General features: G+C 42.2%; 1 protein-coding gene across 1 annotated transcript in view; it reads left to right on the top strand.

Annotated features, from left to right (window-relative positions):
* Nucleotides 1–14,733, top strand: part of zgc:162698 (Transmembrane protein 87A-like) — a 17,465-nt gene extending 2,732 nt beyond the window's left edge. Inside the window, exons 4-13 of the mRNA XM_046074757.1 lie at nucleotides 461–554; nucleotides 900–980; nucleotides 2,062–2,170; nucleotides 2,251–2,309; nucleotides 4,688–4,791; nucleotides 4,877–4,950; nucleotides 5,638–5,699; nucleotides 7,830–7,882; nucleotides 7,997–8,027; nucleotides 11,969–14,733. Coding sequence (XP_045930713.1) covers nucleotides 461–554; nucleotides 900–980; nucleotides 2,062–2,170; nucleotides 2,251–2,309; nucleotides 4,688–4,791; nucleotides 4,877–4,950; nucleotides 5,638–5,699; nucleotides 7,830–7,882; nucleotides 7,997–8,027; nucleotides 11,969–12,010 — 709 coding nt within the window. The 3' untranslated portion in view covers nucleotides 12,011–14,733. The remainder of the gene's footprint in view (nucleotides 1–460; nucleotides 555–899; nucleotides 981–2,061; nucleotides 2,171–2,250; nucleotides 2,310–4,687; nucleotides 4,792–4,876; nucleotides 4,951–5,637; nucleotides 5,700–7,829; nucleotides 7,883–7,996; nucleotides 8,028–11,968) is intronic.
* The last annotated feature ends 765 nt before the right edge of the window (nucleotides 14,734–15,498 follow it).

The raw sequence follows: 15,498 nt of genomic DNA, 5'->3' as shown, positions 1-15,498 counted from the left end.
CCCCTGCTGGCTGCTAGAGAGGACGCAGGTTTAAGTCGCCCCCTGCTGGCCGCTAGAGAGGACGCAGGTTTAAGTCGCCCCCTGCTGGCTGCTAGAGGACGCAGGTTTAAGTCGCCCCCTGCTGTCTGTGTGAGAGGACGCAGGTTTAAGGCGCCCCCTGCTGTCTGTGTGAGAGGACGCAGGTTTAAGGCGCCCCCTGCTGTCTGTGTGAGAGGACGCAGGTTTAAGGCGCCCCCTGCTGTCTGTGTGAGAGGACGCAGGTTTAAGGCGCCCCCTGCTGGCTTCCTGCTTGACTTTAATCCTTTTGGTTATAAAATGTAAAAAGAATTATGAGAAATTACCTATCACAAGTTATCAGACAACAAAATGGTGCTTATTTTGCACAAACGGTGTTACTGAGGGTAATTTTGTTGACGTCATCATCACTGGTGTGACTCCTTCCTGTCTGTGTGTCCACCAGGCCCAGACTCGGTGCTTTGCTCCACAGAGTAGTCGGGGTCAGTCTGCTCTACCTCATCTTCTCCATCGTCGAGGGGATCCTACGAGTCAACACTGTAAGGAACGTGTGTGTGTGTGTGTGTGTGTGTGCAAGGACGCCCCTGAGACAGTACAGCACATAACAGCAGGGTGTAAGATGCAGGCAGGAAGTGCGTACATGGAACGCCATAACCAGGTAGCTGTCATAGTGTACAGGAACATCTGCCATGAGTATGGGCTGGAAGTCCCAAGGTCAAAATGGAGGACACCTCCTGAGGTAGTTGAGAATGACCAAGCTAAGATCCTGCGGGACTTCAAGATCCAGACTGACAAACTGGTGATGGCTACCAGCTTGAGGATGACACATACCATTATTTTATTTTTAATGTATGTGTGTGAGTCTAACCTGTCTCTCTCTACAGGATCGAGGCGACAGCAACAACAGCAGTAGACTTTTGTGTGACATAGTGCTGGCCTTCATTGACTCCTGTATTGTGTGGTGGATATCCTTTAACAGCAGCAGCTTCATCTGTGATCAGTATTTGATTCATTATTAAAGCTTAAAGTGACAAAATGCACATTTTCCCACAAGTCAATAGTCATTTTTTGCCAGCCTTGCTGCTCTGCCTTTAAATTAAAACACAAAGTTTCTCCTTTAACATACAAGTCTGCATTCGCTGTGTGTCATTTTATTAGTGTCTGAATTCGGAGCTCAAAGTCTGAGCAATACATAGTTCCCCTTTAACATTCCCACAAACCAGGGACGGTCACAGTTATCAGTGCTGAGAGAAAGTTATCGGGTAGGGCCGCAACCAACGACTGTTTGCCCTCTGACAAGTGCCCTCTGTCTGTCTGGATTCAGGCTCCTTTCTGCATGTTCTGCAGATTTGACTCCAGGACGTTCTTGGTGTTTGTGTTTTGTTCTGTTTGTCGGTAGAGTGGGTTGATTTCACCGCTTCACACTGTACAAACATGAAAACGCAGTCCGTTTAAAATTGGACTTCTCCAGCACTGTTTGAATGCAGGGCAAACCTCACCTACCTGGCACGACCAGCTGAGCAACACAAGGTTGTTAGAAGTACCTGTAGTTGCTGACTGCTTTCTTTCTTTCCGTCCCTCTGTTTGCATGTCCTCACTCCTTCGTCCTGCTGTGTTCCTCCCTTAATTCTCTCCGTACTCTCCCTTCTGCTTTTCACCGTTTCTTCTTCTGTCATTTCTGTCTTTCTCCGTCCAGGCTGAAGATGATGTAGTTCTGCTGGCTGCTATTCCTCTAGCTGTGCTCGACTCTACCCTCTGCTGGTGGATATCCGCTACTGCAGCTTCCCCCTTTTTAATACTGCTGAGAGTTCTCTCTCTCTTTCTCTCACTTTTTAAATGCTGTCTAGTTTTCTGCTTTGTCTGTCAATGCATATAGTCTGTATCCAGCAAAATCCCTCTGCACTCAATGAGAATGTCATGTAATTCACCAAAGTTTAACCAAGAACAATTAGCTGTATGTTTATGGGCACTGATCAGAATGAGTGATCTGTAGATGAAAACGTGTTTATTCGACCGCTCGGTGACGTTCCTTGACGGTGTCGTCACATCTTTGTAAGTCTGGCTCAGACGATGAAGCTGCTGAGGCTGAGGAGGAACGTGGTGAAGCTCTCTCTCTACAGACACTTCACCAACACGCTCATCTTCGCCGTCATAGGTACGAAAAATACTCTTGTTTGTGTTTGATATTTACCGGATCTTGTATTTAAAGCTTGCATGTGTTTGTGTCTTTTTCAGCGTCAGTCATCTTCCTCATTTGGGCCACGAAGACCCTCAGGATGTCTAAATGTCAGTCTGTAAGTACTTTAGATTTTGGATTAAATCAACAGGATTTTGTGTAAACTTTAAAAAAATATATTTTACTATCAAAATATTCTAAATAACCTCACAATATTCACAAAATGTTATATTTAATAGACTTATTACTTTGTGTTTAATTCATTATTTTCTATTTACAAAAAAACATTCATTGGCTAAATTGAGAAATGATGAACAGTAAAATTCAGTTCAACCCTCCTTACATGGAAAAATTTAAAACTAAGCCGTTTAGCCAAAAACATATTAGAAGAAATGAAATGACTTCAGCGGCAAATTTCTTTCCAGTCTTGGAAATGTTAGGTTCTTATTTCACACTTGAGTCTCTGAGTTGCCTAAATTCAAACAGAATGAGTATATTTCACCATTTTAATTCTCCACCTTGTTTTAGTGTTTACTCGCTACTTGAATCTGCTCACCTTGTGTTTCTCCACACACACACCTACACCTCTCAGTCTCTTAAAGGTCCAGTTAGGGCCGGGCAATAAAACAATAATGATAATTATTGCAGTGTAATTTTCCTCAATAACAATATGATAAATGTTCAATATATCAAATATTTGGTTTAATTCATTTGCATCACAGACAAATTAGCTCTTAATTATTCTATTAAAATATTTATTTTGTTGAAAAAAGAGGCCTGAAACTAACCTGAACTAATCATATTTGTTGAAAACGATAATAGTTTTGAATGATCTGCCTCAGATTTGTGAAGTGTTTGGCATCAAGTGTTTGTCACGTTCTGACCATAAAGAAAAGTTTAACCACATAATTAACTGTCAGCCTTTAAACCTGAAAGAAATAATGATTTAACATGTTGTGAGAATTATCGATATCGAATGATAAGAAATGTTTTTATCGTGATAACGTTTTTGGCCATATCGCCCAGCCCTAGGTCCGGTGTGTAATATTTAGGAGGATCTACTGACAGAAATGCAGTGTAATATCCAAAACTGTGTTCAGTGGTGTGTAAAGACATAATGAACCGTTATGTTTTTATTACCGTAGAATGAGGTATTTCTATCTACAGACATGTGTACTCAAAGTCTGTTCTACAGCAAAGCTGCCAGAAAGTCAGACGCACAACAGCCGACCATCAGGACCGCTCAGAACAGACCCACACAATGCTGAACCAGAACCAAAGACACAATCCTAAAATACAGTCGGCATCATCATCTCTAATTCCTAATTCTTATCATTTCAAGTTTGAACTTTTTTTATAGCAAATCCCTCCTTTCCTCTTGCTCCTGTCGACTGTGAATGAAATGTAATCTGTGTTCAATAAAGGGAATTTTAGGGTCTCTGTAAATAATATTAAACAGAATACTGTGTAGACCTGCTTTATATAAAAAGTGCACTGAGATGCTTTTTGTTATAAATTGGCGAGATATAAATAAAAGTAAATACATTTGAAATAACTCCTGAATTCCAGTGAAAACAAGTCTCATGCTTATTGTAGAAAGACTCTTAAAATGAAATGATAATCTCTATGTTGATGTCAAAATAACTAAATTTCACTGCTCATGCCTAAGCACCAGTGTTGGCCGAGAATTACATAAAATATGGATATATTGGTAATGAAATGCCAGCGTGGGCTCTCAGCCAGCTAACGACACATAGCTCATTTAAAGTAAAATACATGCTAATTACGAAACTCTGAAGGTTGGAAAGTCAAGTGTATTAACTGACAGCGTCTCCACCAGCGTGTGGTGCGCCGCGCTGGAGCAGCTTCCTGTGAGTGATGTCGGCAGACAAGATGTTCAGCGAACGTCAAAGTTAGGAAATGGTCCGTTTCAGGGGTGTCAGAAATCCTACTTCAGGATTCGTGAATATAAGTGACCTCTTCACTGGAATGCTCACTGTTGTTTTAAAATATCCACCGCATCTTGTAACTATCTTGTAATTATACCAGATAATGGTCGGCGTGTATATACATGGACGGCCCGCCAAAGGAAGTCCACACACCTGTTGAATGAAATATGTTGTCGGTGAACGTTTGGTTGCTCAGTATGAACATTTAGCAACTCTGCTGATTGACTCATACAAACGTCAGACCATAGCGGCAGGGAGACATTCAGTCTGCGGTTGAAAATGAGTCGTATATTCACTTGCTGTTCTAGGTGACAGGGTTTATACCGTTGTGCTTTCAGGAGTGTTGTTTTATGAAAGTCAGGTGTTCATTTTGCCACAGTTTGCTGGAATATTTTGGCCTAAACGCACAGTTTAATTGTGGTAATGTGTTTTTAGACCAGCGGGGAAAGAAATGCGTCTCGTCTTCAGTCTTTCTTCTTCCTGTAAACGAACACGTTTATAGCTTTTCAAGTGTTTTCAACCAAGATGTCTCCGTGTGTGTCTGTAGGACTGGAGGGAGCTGTGGATAGAAGACGCGTTCTGGCGTTTCTTGTTCTCCACCATCCTATTGGTCATCATGTTCCTATGGCGACCGTCAGCCAATAACCAGAGGTAGGGGGGGTTGTCAGGGCTGTTTTTCACCAGTTTGTCTCTTTTTAAGTGCAAAGTAAAGCCAGTGTCTCCCTCTCTGCGTCAGGTATGCCTTCAGTCCTCTGTTGGATGAAGAGAGTGAGGAAGAGGAGAAGGAGCCCATGATGAACGAGGCTTTCGGTCAGAAAACTTCGTCCTTTACTGCCTTGCTTCCTCCCTTCCCTCCCTGTATCATCTACCATCCTCACTGCCCTCCTGTTTCTTTATGTAGTTAGCTGGTAGGTGAGGAACACACTGTTTAACATCGCCTCTCAGCCACTTCTTAAATGATCAGTAAATTTAAAGATGAAAGATTAAACCTTTGCTCCTGTGCTTGGTTTAAACGTTCGGTTACTGTAAGGCTTTTCCTGCATGTGTTTGTTTGGTAAATATCATAACGTGATATTAAATTGTCAACAGAAGAATAGAACGAAAGGTTTGCTGTCAGGAATATGATTAATTTGATTTGATTTCTTTCCAGTGAGAGATTAGTTACTTTGCTGTTGGAAATCCTGCTACTGCTCTAGAAACCACATTTATATTTAGTAATAAATAGGACTGATGAGAGCATTGATAAAGAACTGGACCGATAAGGAGTACCGATAACAGTGTGCCAATAAAATCCTAATGAGACCGACTCGTGAGAAAATGCCCATCTCCATTTGCTGGTTTTAAAATCCGGCCCAATTGAATTTGTAAGTGAATAGTCCTGGTTGACGTGCACTGTGTGTGGTCAAATCATCTTCAGTATTCATGGAAGGTAATAAATGTCATTCTGTCCTCCGAGTGTGTCTAAAATCTGTCTCTTTTAATCCCGTGTCTCTTCAGAGGGGATGAAAATGAGGGGCATGAAAAACGAGACCAACGGTTCGGCCAAAGCCAACAAAGTGGTGAGTGACGACTTTCAGACCAACGCTGGGCGTCTTCCCTCGAGGTGTAAAGCCTATAGATAGATACCTATCTGCATATGGATTCAGAATTTATCATCTGCCAACAGTTTAGCCGTTGATCTATCTCAGAACCCTAGAGCTTTTTATTGGCTTTTTAAAAATGTATCTGCATTAAAGTCGTCGGCAGACCGTAGCCGATGGGTTCCCGATTGCTAGTCAGTCTGGAAACAATGAACGGTAGAGGAAGTCTTGGCCCAGATATCTGCTGGCTACGCTGAAAGCCCCGAAACTTCTCTTTCCCCTACAAGCTTAATCGCCGTCAGACGATAGCCGGTGGAGATTGGGCCTCAGCTGGACGGTTCGCACTGTCAGATGATTGTATTTATTTCATGCACATGTGAAAAGAAAAATCAGAGCTTTAATTTGAAAGCTGTTTTCCTCATCCTCATTTTCTGAGAAGACTGTTCTCGATGGAAATTGTGTTTTGTGCATAATTAATTTAATTATCTCGCACGTTGTCCTCTAGTTTCGTTTTGTTGTTGTGAAACGTTCACGCCCTCTGCCCTCTCTGATTGGTAAGTAGGTCTGTAAGGAGAAGCATGGCGCCTGTGATTGGATGACAGCGGAGTGAATTAGTAACTTGTAGACATGACAGTTTAAAACAGGTCAAACGCGCTGGATAATTAACCTACATTTCAAATCGCAGTCTTCACGATGAGCTAATCGTGTTCTTTCAAATCGCTGAAAGTCAGAAGCGTTGGATTTAGGATCAGAAAGCAACACGTGAACGTTGGTGGGAGCCAAGGTCGTTTGCTTTGCAGAGCCTGGGAGGTTTGGTGATAAACTCTTTGAAGACGTTCTATCTATTAGTCCGGTTCCTCCTGTTATTGTGAGCAACGGAAAGAGTTTCTTTTACCCAAGGACCAAAGAAAGCTACAGAAAGCCAGGTGTTCTCCGGCCGCGTTTCCATTCCAACCAGAACATTTCTTTGTGAAACGGCACCATCAAGTGGGTAAAAGTTTAATGGCGTACGATCATCTGATTGGTGCTTAACCAGCCGGTCAGCCTGTCCTCTCAGGAAGAGGTTTGAAAGTTGATGGCGGGGAAATGAATGAATGAAATCTAGAGCTGTATATATCGATTATTTTTCAAGTCGATTAATCTAACGACTAATTTCGTTTATTCTAAAGAAGGAAAAGTTGCCAAACTTATCCAAACTAAATATCAAAAACATGTCTAATCAATAAATCTATATTTTATTCAATCATCCTGATGAAGCACATTAGAATAATGACAATAGCAGCAAATCTTAAAATGAATCAAATTTCCACGTCACTGCTGACATTAATCAGGCTACTTTACTTAAACCTTTAAATGTTTCTGCCATGGACTCATTTCATTATTAAGTAACGCAGTATGATAACAAAATGTATTTCTGCATCAGTGAACACCTGAAAGGACTCAGACTGTCCAGACAGTCACAGATTGTCTGGAATCAGATTCAGCCGTTTTCGCGCTCATACGTTAAATAACCAGAAAATATCGTTACCATGACGGCAGCGGGGCAGAAATGACTTTGAAGAAATCCTACGTGTCCTCATGCTGATAATGTGCCGTGCTTGTGTGGCGACGGAAAGTAAACCGAATTTGCGGTGCTGCCGTCTAGACAAAGTGCCGCGGGATACTTTTGTTTCTCGTGTTCGTGCTGCAGTGAAGCTGTTTCCGGTTCACAGAGCTCACGGAGCAGCACGTTGTTGAGCGTCTGGCTGAAATACTCCAAACTTTAGACATAGGTCTTGTAGCTGAAGCTTGTCGGGGGGAATCCCACACCGGATGCAGCGACGCTTCGACGCACGTAATGCGCGGGAATCGGGAAACAGCAGCACAAAGATCCAAACTACTTTGTCTGAAGTAGAGAGTTTTGTATCTTTGTCTCTCAGTGATTGGTTCCTGCGACGTTCATAGTGTTCTCTGTGAGGCACAGTTCACATATTCAGCAGTCCTTTTTATCCAGAGAGAAATAAAGCACTCATTTTCGAATCTCAGTAATGAGTTTTGTCTGGAATCATGTGGAATATCATTTATGTGCTCGAACGTCCTACATTGATTCTTTACTCGTTGTTTTTCCAGGATGAGGATCTGAAATGGGTAGAAGAAAACATCCCGACTTCCATGGCAGATGTGTAAGTCGACATCATCATGACAGCGACAGCATGTTGAAAAATACGCATCAGATGTGATCGTCAATTAATAGAATTCACTTTTGATGCTGAAAGTCTTCTTTTTCGTTCTCACAGCGCTCTGCCCCCCCTGCTGGACTCTGATGAGGTAACTCTACTGTTTCACGTCATTATTAAACCATAATGATATTGCAAACAGACAATAAGATTAATGTCAATTAGTTTGGAAAGTATCATGTACAGCAGGACTCTGACACCAACATGGCCGCCACTGAAAACTGACAAAGACAGAGATAAAGAATCAGTTTAAATAAAAAGAAGTTGTATATCAAGTATTAATGGGGCCATGTGTAGTTTTCAGTGGCCTGTAGCGGAGAGGTTTCAGAATGCATCCACCACCTTCCCGAGCATGTGAGCTAAAACAGAGGCCGACGCACCAACGTTATGTAACTTGAGCCTTAAACTTAAGCACAAAGTCTCAATGTATTTCACATGATTTCTTCACGTAGAAAGAGGCTTAGTGGCTGTTCCAAGGAAGTAGTTCGTTAGTTTATGACCCGTTCACAAATAGGCAGTAAGAAAGTGATTAATTTCATTAAAAAAACAACATATATATACTGTATGTATAAACAGTGTCTCACAAAAGTGAGTACACCCCTCACACAAATGCTCCGTATTTGTATAGCGCCTTTCTAGTCTTTTCGACCACTCAAAGCGCTTTTACACTACATCTGCTTTCACTCACTGAGCCTAAGTGCTCAAACAGAAACTAACATTCACACACATTCATGCACCGGTGGAACAGCCGCCAGGGGCAATTAGGGGTTCAGTATCTTGCCCAAGGACACTTCGACACGCAGCCTGGGGGAGCCGGGGATGAAATGAGCCTTTGCTCCAGTGTAAAGTAGTGAGCGTGCAGCTTGTGTAACAGTGTAAATCTGCTGTCCCCTCAAAATAACACATCACACAGCCGTTAATGTCTAAACCGCTGGTGAACCGCAAAGTGAAAATGTCCACATTGTGCCCAAAGTGTCAATATTTTGTGTGGCCACCATTATTTCCCAGCGCTGCCTAAATCCCTCTTGGGCCTGGAGTTCAGCAGAGCTTCACAGGTTGCCACTGGAGTCCTCTTCCACTCCTCCATGGCGACATTAGATATCTTGCGCTCCTCCACCTCCCGTTTGAGGACGCCCCACAGATGCTTTAGGGTTAGGTCTGGAGACGTGCTTGGCCAGTCAATCACCTTGTGTGTTATTGTGAGGGAACCGCAAATTTACACTGTTATACAAGCTGTACACTCACTACATTGTGCCATTTCTTCACAGAAGATAGAATCAGATATTTACAGCATATTTACAAAAATGTGAGAGGTGTACTCACCTTTTGTGAGATACTGTATATATTAAAAATTCACCTTATTATCTCAGACCTGAAAATAATTCCGGTTTTAGAGTAAAAGTAAGCTAATATGTACAGACAAATGCACAGTAACGGAGGTATTTATGTCTTTTTTCAGATATTATTTGATGTCAGGTTGCGATGGACATCTCCTGTAAACTACAATAAAAACACCCTCAAAAATACAACCTCAAGTACAAGCTGTAAATGTATTCAAAAACATGTGAACACTGGGGAGGAAGAGGAAATGAGGGCGTCTGTATAAATGTAAATAAAATATCGTAAATCAATCAATGTGGTACTTAAACACAAATGAGGCACTTTTTACTACAGAACAGGTCCTCAGACAAGATTTCCACTGAATATGTCTGTAGGAGACACACACACTTGATTTTTGTAGCTGTAAATGTGAGCAGCAGAGGGCGGCAGACAATCTGTTGTTGCCACAGTTACATCACACTGTGGTTTATCCTCTGTAGTCATGGCGAGAAGAACAATGTGACGTCTGTGTGTGTTTCTGCAGCCATTAATGATCATCTTGAAAAGAAAACATAAGAAAGCTTTGATTTTATATCATCTCCTGCAGTCAGAATCTGTTTTATCAGACGTTACCCGTTTAAAATCTGTTTCTGTTTGTCTCCTCTGTTGGCTGTTTATCCCAACCATTTCCGAAATTATTTACTCCTTGATCTCCAAGCTGGAACCGTTTTTAAGTGATCAGCAATCAACTAAGTACCTCTTATGTAAAATCAATTTCTTATGTAAGCTGCTGTGTGAACACTGGGGAGATGTTAAAATCCATAGAACGTATGAAGCGCTTTGAGCGCTGCTGTAGTGAGGAATGAAAGAGTGAATGAAGGGTGGAAGGGCAGAGAAGGGGAAGAGTCAAAGAGGACAAAGGAAGGATGGAAGAAAGGCTCACATTAAGATATTGCTTCCTTCCACAGCAGGCTGTTCGACATGGGAGTTAACTCTAACAATGTAATGAATCTCCCTTATTAGAGGATGAAATTAAGGGGAAATAATAGCTATTCACGTCCTTATGGCAGCTTATGTAAAGCACTTTTTAGTTTAGCTGTGGTCCAGAGCCATTTATTTGTTAAATAAAACCTTCATTTATTTATTATTTCTGATGCATTTATTGTTAGATTTGTTGAAGTTCTCTTTACATGCTGACTGCAATCAATAAATCAAATGCAAAAGAGATCTGGTATCTGTGGCGGTCGCAGGACTGTAATTAGGTTAGGTTAACTTTATTGTCCCCAAGGGGGAATTCTGCTCGGGCACAGTGCAGTGTTGCTTCATAAAAATCACAAAAACACACAACAAGAACCCGAGAAGCATCGACATGTTGTACTTCACAAGGGGAAAATATAAACACAGAAGAAAAAGGACATCGTTGACAACATGGATTAAAGTGCAAGTGTGGTTGTTGCACATTGCTCCATTGAACCGAAGTTAAAGTGCATTTGCTAAGGTGCTTGTATGTTTATTGCACGTTGCCTTGTTGCCCTGATCACAAGTAAGCCTACCTTAATCTTTAAAAATGGTTCACTACTAGATATACATTTTAAAAGGGCTCAGTCATTTCCTAAAACAGCCGGAAACTGTTACTCAAACAGGAGGAAATGTGCATTTGTTGTGGACTGTTTTCAGTGTCGGATTAACCCCAGATATACTTGCTTTTTAACAAAGCGTAGACGGGTGTCGGCGTCGCAGACGGCACTGTTCACATACTTGCCGGCGTACTTTTCGTGTACCCTGGATGATTAAACCGAATCCACTAGGGGGCAGACCAGGACTGGGTCATCCCTCACAGACATCTGGCGTACGCGTATGCGTAGTTAAAAGCAAGTATAATTAGGGCTGTAACGGGGATAGAGGACAGTGTAATTTCTACAGAAACTCCCCTGTGCATAAGACAAGAGCTATAAAGAAAGCCAAATGGATCAGTGATGATCATTTAAGACAGAAATTACACAGACAGAGATTACCAGGCTAAAGCAGGGCTCCAGAGTGCAAGGAAAAACATTTTCTAACAATCTGCCTCATCTCAAAGAAGGGCTGCAGGATTTCTACTCCTGCAGCGACTCGACGCCGATACCTATGACGTTGGCAACGCACGTAACCATACATTTATATTTTTGTAACTTCGTTTAGCCCTCCCCTGAATGGGAGTCGGATAAAAATTGTGCGGCTCTTCTAGACTTTCTAAATTGTTTGTGGAGGTTGTGATGCTCAAAGAAAGTATCCACCGTTTTACAGCCGCTTGTTTGGCCGCCATTAAAACCGGCTTCAAAGCACAGAGCACTTCCTGGGAGCTTGGAGGAAATGTGATGCTACCGAGCTGACCAGTCACAGTTCTTGCGTTCTGCGTCGCTGCGACATGTAGTTAAACTGTAGAGGAACTGCGCGTCATTGTAAGTTAAATCACACACAATCATGAAGTTTTGGCCATTTTTGTTTCTTTGTGCTGTGAACATTTACCTGCTGGTGTTCCTGTTTGATAGTTCTGTAAATGACTCCAATGTGTTTGGGAAATGACAGCAGGTTAGAATATACTGTTATGGTGGTGGTGTGAAAAATTTGGGAGCCCCTAAATTTTGTGGCGTTGCAACCAATGAAAAAGTTAGTCTGGAGCCCCGTGAAGGTTTCTCAGCTGCCATGACCAAACTGTGTTTTCTATTGCAGGAAACCTTGACGACTAAGTTTGAGATGTCCAAGATGGAGTAAAGCGGATGAGGACGGACTAATGGAGGCAACATGGAGAAAGAGTCTGGTAAACAGACAGATAAATAAGACGGAGGATAGAGGGATGAGGAGGGATAGATGAACCGATGGATGAAAGAACAAGTGTTTGCTTTAGAAGACGGTGTCTGATTTAATCCCTGAATTTATGAGCTTTGTAAGCCTTGATTGTAAATATACTGGGAGTAAAATCGCTCACAGATGCTTTTTATTTTTACTGCCTGTTTGTATTTATATTTCTAAATAAGTATAAATATATACAGTATATTTTGACAAAATAATGAGGTTCTCTGCTACCGGGGCGGCCTGTTTGCCTTTTCATCATCTACATGCGGAAAGGTCTTTGGAATATTGTCTCATCAGACATTTTGTTTTCACAACAAGAGCGCTCCTCGTCACTGCTGTTGGGAGTTTTTTTCTCTTTCTTGTGGAGGTTTGCGCTTCGTCACTAAAGGTAGTTCTGGCGCTTTGCTAAAGTTTGAACACGGACTGTGTATATTTTGAGTGAAGAAGGATTTGATTTTATTGTTTCACTTTTTCTTTGTGTCTTCTTTCTGTGTGTTTTTGCAGCAGAAAGTACTGATTTGCTGCACCTCCGCAGGAATCATTCTTAGCGTTTTCCGTCACTTGTTGATGTTGGTGTGCATCCAGACGCCGTGTGGTCGCCTCGGCGGCAGCCTGTTAGCGAGCTGCTAGTTGTTAGCTGAGCCTTGACATACACAGACCGTCCCTGTCGTGCACATCGCAGGTACTCCTGTAGCATAAAACATGCTTAAGGCGGTGATGCACCAAGCCGACTGTGCGACCGAACCAGCATGTGTAGCAGCCTGATGGAGCTGGCTGAACGGAGGACTGAGGCAGTTTGGAAGAGAACGCTCTCTTTGTATTTTTCACCTTTGCCTTTTCTGTATTAGTCGTGCTAGCGGCATGGCTCTGGGCGGGACAGTGTCGGTTATCCGGTCCAGATTGAATTATCTCATTGCCATTTCATTTAGAGAGAGGATGAGTCCTCCTGACTTTGGTGATACCCTGACTTTTATTCTAGCGCCAGCAGCAGGTTGGCACTGAAATATTAACTTCCAGATGATGAACCTTAGTGACTTTTCATCCAGCGGTTTCAGATGGACCACCTTTGAATTTGGTACATACATTCATGTTTTACAGTGGACGCACTGTGACATTACGGAGTTGTTGTTGGTTTCTTTTAGCTTGACATAATCCCAGACTTTGGACACTTTCTTCTTCTGCCATCGCAAATTTTTTCTCTCTTCCTCCACTTTGCAAACAGCTCCATCATAATGACGTGTTCACACAGCGTAAGCACGTCGTGCAGCAGTAATAAATGTCCGCGTGAAACCGTGTGCTATAAAGTTATATGGATTAAACGAAGCCTTGATGCAAAGAATTTGCGTCGATAAATTCTAGTAATCGATTTAATCGATGAATTGTTTCAGCTCTACGTTCATGTCACCTTTCATTTCCATTTAGTCTCCATTTAACTGTAAACTGAACTTTAAGTAGGATCCCTGTCAGACAAAACCCCAGAGCATGCACATCTATTCGTGCACAGAAACAAAACTTCTCTCTATGGTCTTTTTATTTGCTTGATCTCACACAAATGATGAAATTTAACTTTCACTGTCTGCTAACTCACACAGATTCAGGATGCTCTGCACACACACACACACACACACACACACACACACACACACACACACACACACACACACACACACACACACACAGTACAGGTCATTCAGAGCGATAATGGCTGCTGTCATAGAGAGCACTACACACTCGTGTGTGTGTGTGTGTTGGGTTGACAGGGGCTTGTCTGAATGGACTAAACGCTCCATACATCATCCAGTTCAGCCGCAGGGAAAAGTCCACTCTCCCTCTCTGCTGCCTGCTCCCGTCGGCCTGCAGCCGCTCGCAGTCTGTTTGCTCTTATCAGGAACATCAGATTAAACGTTTTGGGTTTTATTTTGGTTGTTTGTTTGTTTTTTGGTTGTTGTCTGTTTCAGCAAGGTTTGAGACTAAAATTATGGATGACATGATAAACTTTTTTTTTCTCTCAGTCCACTATATTAAAGTCTTCAATATGTATTGTCTGCAGATTCTGATCCAATATTTGTATTGTCTTACATAACGCAGCTGCACTCGTAAAGTAGACCTACAGCAGAAAAACAAATTCAGTTTACACAGGACATGTTTGACAGCTAGCTCCCGTAGTCCAGGAGTACAGAGCCAAGACAACTCAAAAATGTGTTTCTCTCTTTGTAATTACAGCCTGTGTATGAAATCAAAGTAATGTGTCAGCCTTTCAGATTTAATTTATTACCCACAATCAAAGCTCGTTACACCAAAATATCTGCCACAGTGAAAGCACACAGCTGAGTTAGTTTATAGGGCCGTTACGTGTAGATGAAAGGGAAAAGTACCGACATTTTTTTTTTTAAGAATTGAACATCTGTTCCTTCTGAATTGTTGCTCTGAAATGTGAAAAGACTAAGTATGAATTTTATATCTGTGTCTCATTTTGGGGAGAAACTCTTGAGTTTAATGTCTTCACAGTTAAATGTGTTCCAGGTTTGTGTCTCTGCGCTTGGTGTCACGTAGCAGCTTCTGTGTGTTGTACTGTGCTGTTTGCTTTGTAAATAAATCAAAAAGTTAATAATAAAAACTTGAAAATAAAATTATTAGCTTTATTTTTTCTGGTCTGATGTTGTAGTTTTTTCCTTGTGACATCAGTTCAGGAGCCTTTAAACCGCAGCTGGAGCTGGAGCTGGAGTGGCCGTGATGACCACCTGAATTCTGACAGTGTGGGATGTTATATCATACAGCTGGCTCTAAGTCAACAAGGATATTATCTCCGAAGGACATCATTTATGCCTCTAAAGGGCAACACACGCTGACTTGTGCTGCGACACGCACCTGTTTCTCCCAAGAAGCCGACACACTGCTGGCAGCTTGACATGCACCATCCTGCTGAGTCCAACTCATCGGTGGCATCACCGAGCGCTGGTCAAGCAGCACTTCTCTGAGCCGCGTGTAGGTGAACGTGCACGGAGGTCCCTCAGATACTTCACATAGCTCTTCCTTTTATATTCCACTATGTGTTAATGCGTACAGATGCCTGCCAACGGGAGCTGAATCAACCAATCCATTTGCTTGACGTGCAGGTCCAAAGCCTCCCGTGCACTTCCCTTCTATGCGAGCGAAAGGGCAAATTAAACATTAAAAAAGCAAATGCATATCTTCTCTTCCCATGAACTTTGATGAACGTTAAATTTGCATGGAACCTCCCATTTGGCTGTCATTGGCTGTAGTTTTCTTAATTGGCCAAGATGGAGGCGACCAAACGTCCACAGCAGCGGCAGAACGCATAGTTCCGGTGGCTGCGTGGCTGCACAAACAAAAGTGTCTCGGCTCAGAGTGTTTGTGGGACTCGGATTGTCACTGATTAATCAGCC

The sequence above is a fragment of the Micropterus dolomieu genome, linkage group LG17 (genome assembly GCF_021292245.1).
Source record: "Micropterus dolomieu isolate WLL.071019.BEF.003 ecotype Adirondacks linkage group LG17, ASM2129224v1, whole genome shotgun sequence".
NCBI lineage: Eukaryota > Metazoa > Chordata > Actinopteri > Centrarchiformes > Centrarchidae > Micropterus > Micropterus dolomieu.
This window is presented reverse-complemented; position numbering and strand designations above follow the sequence as displayed.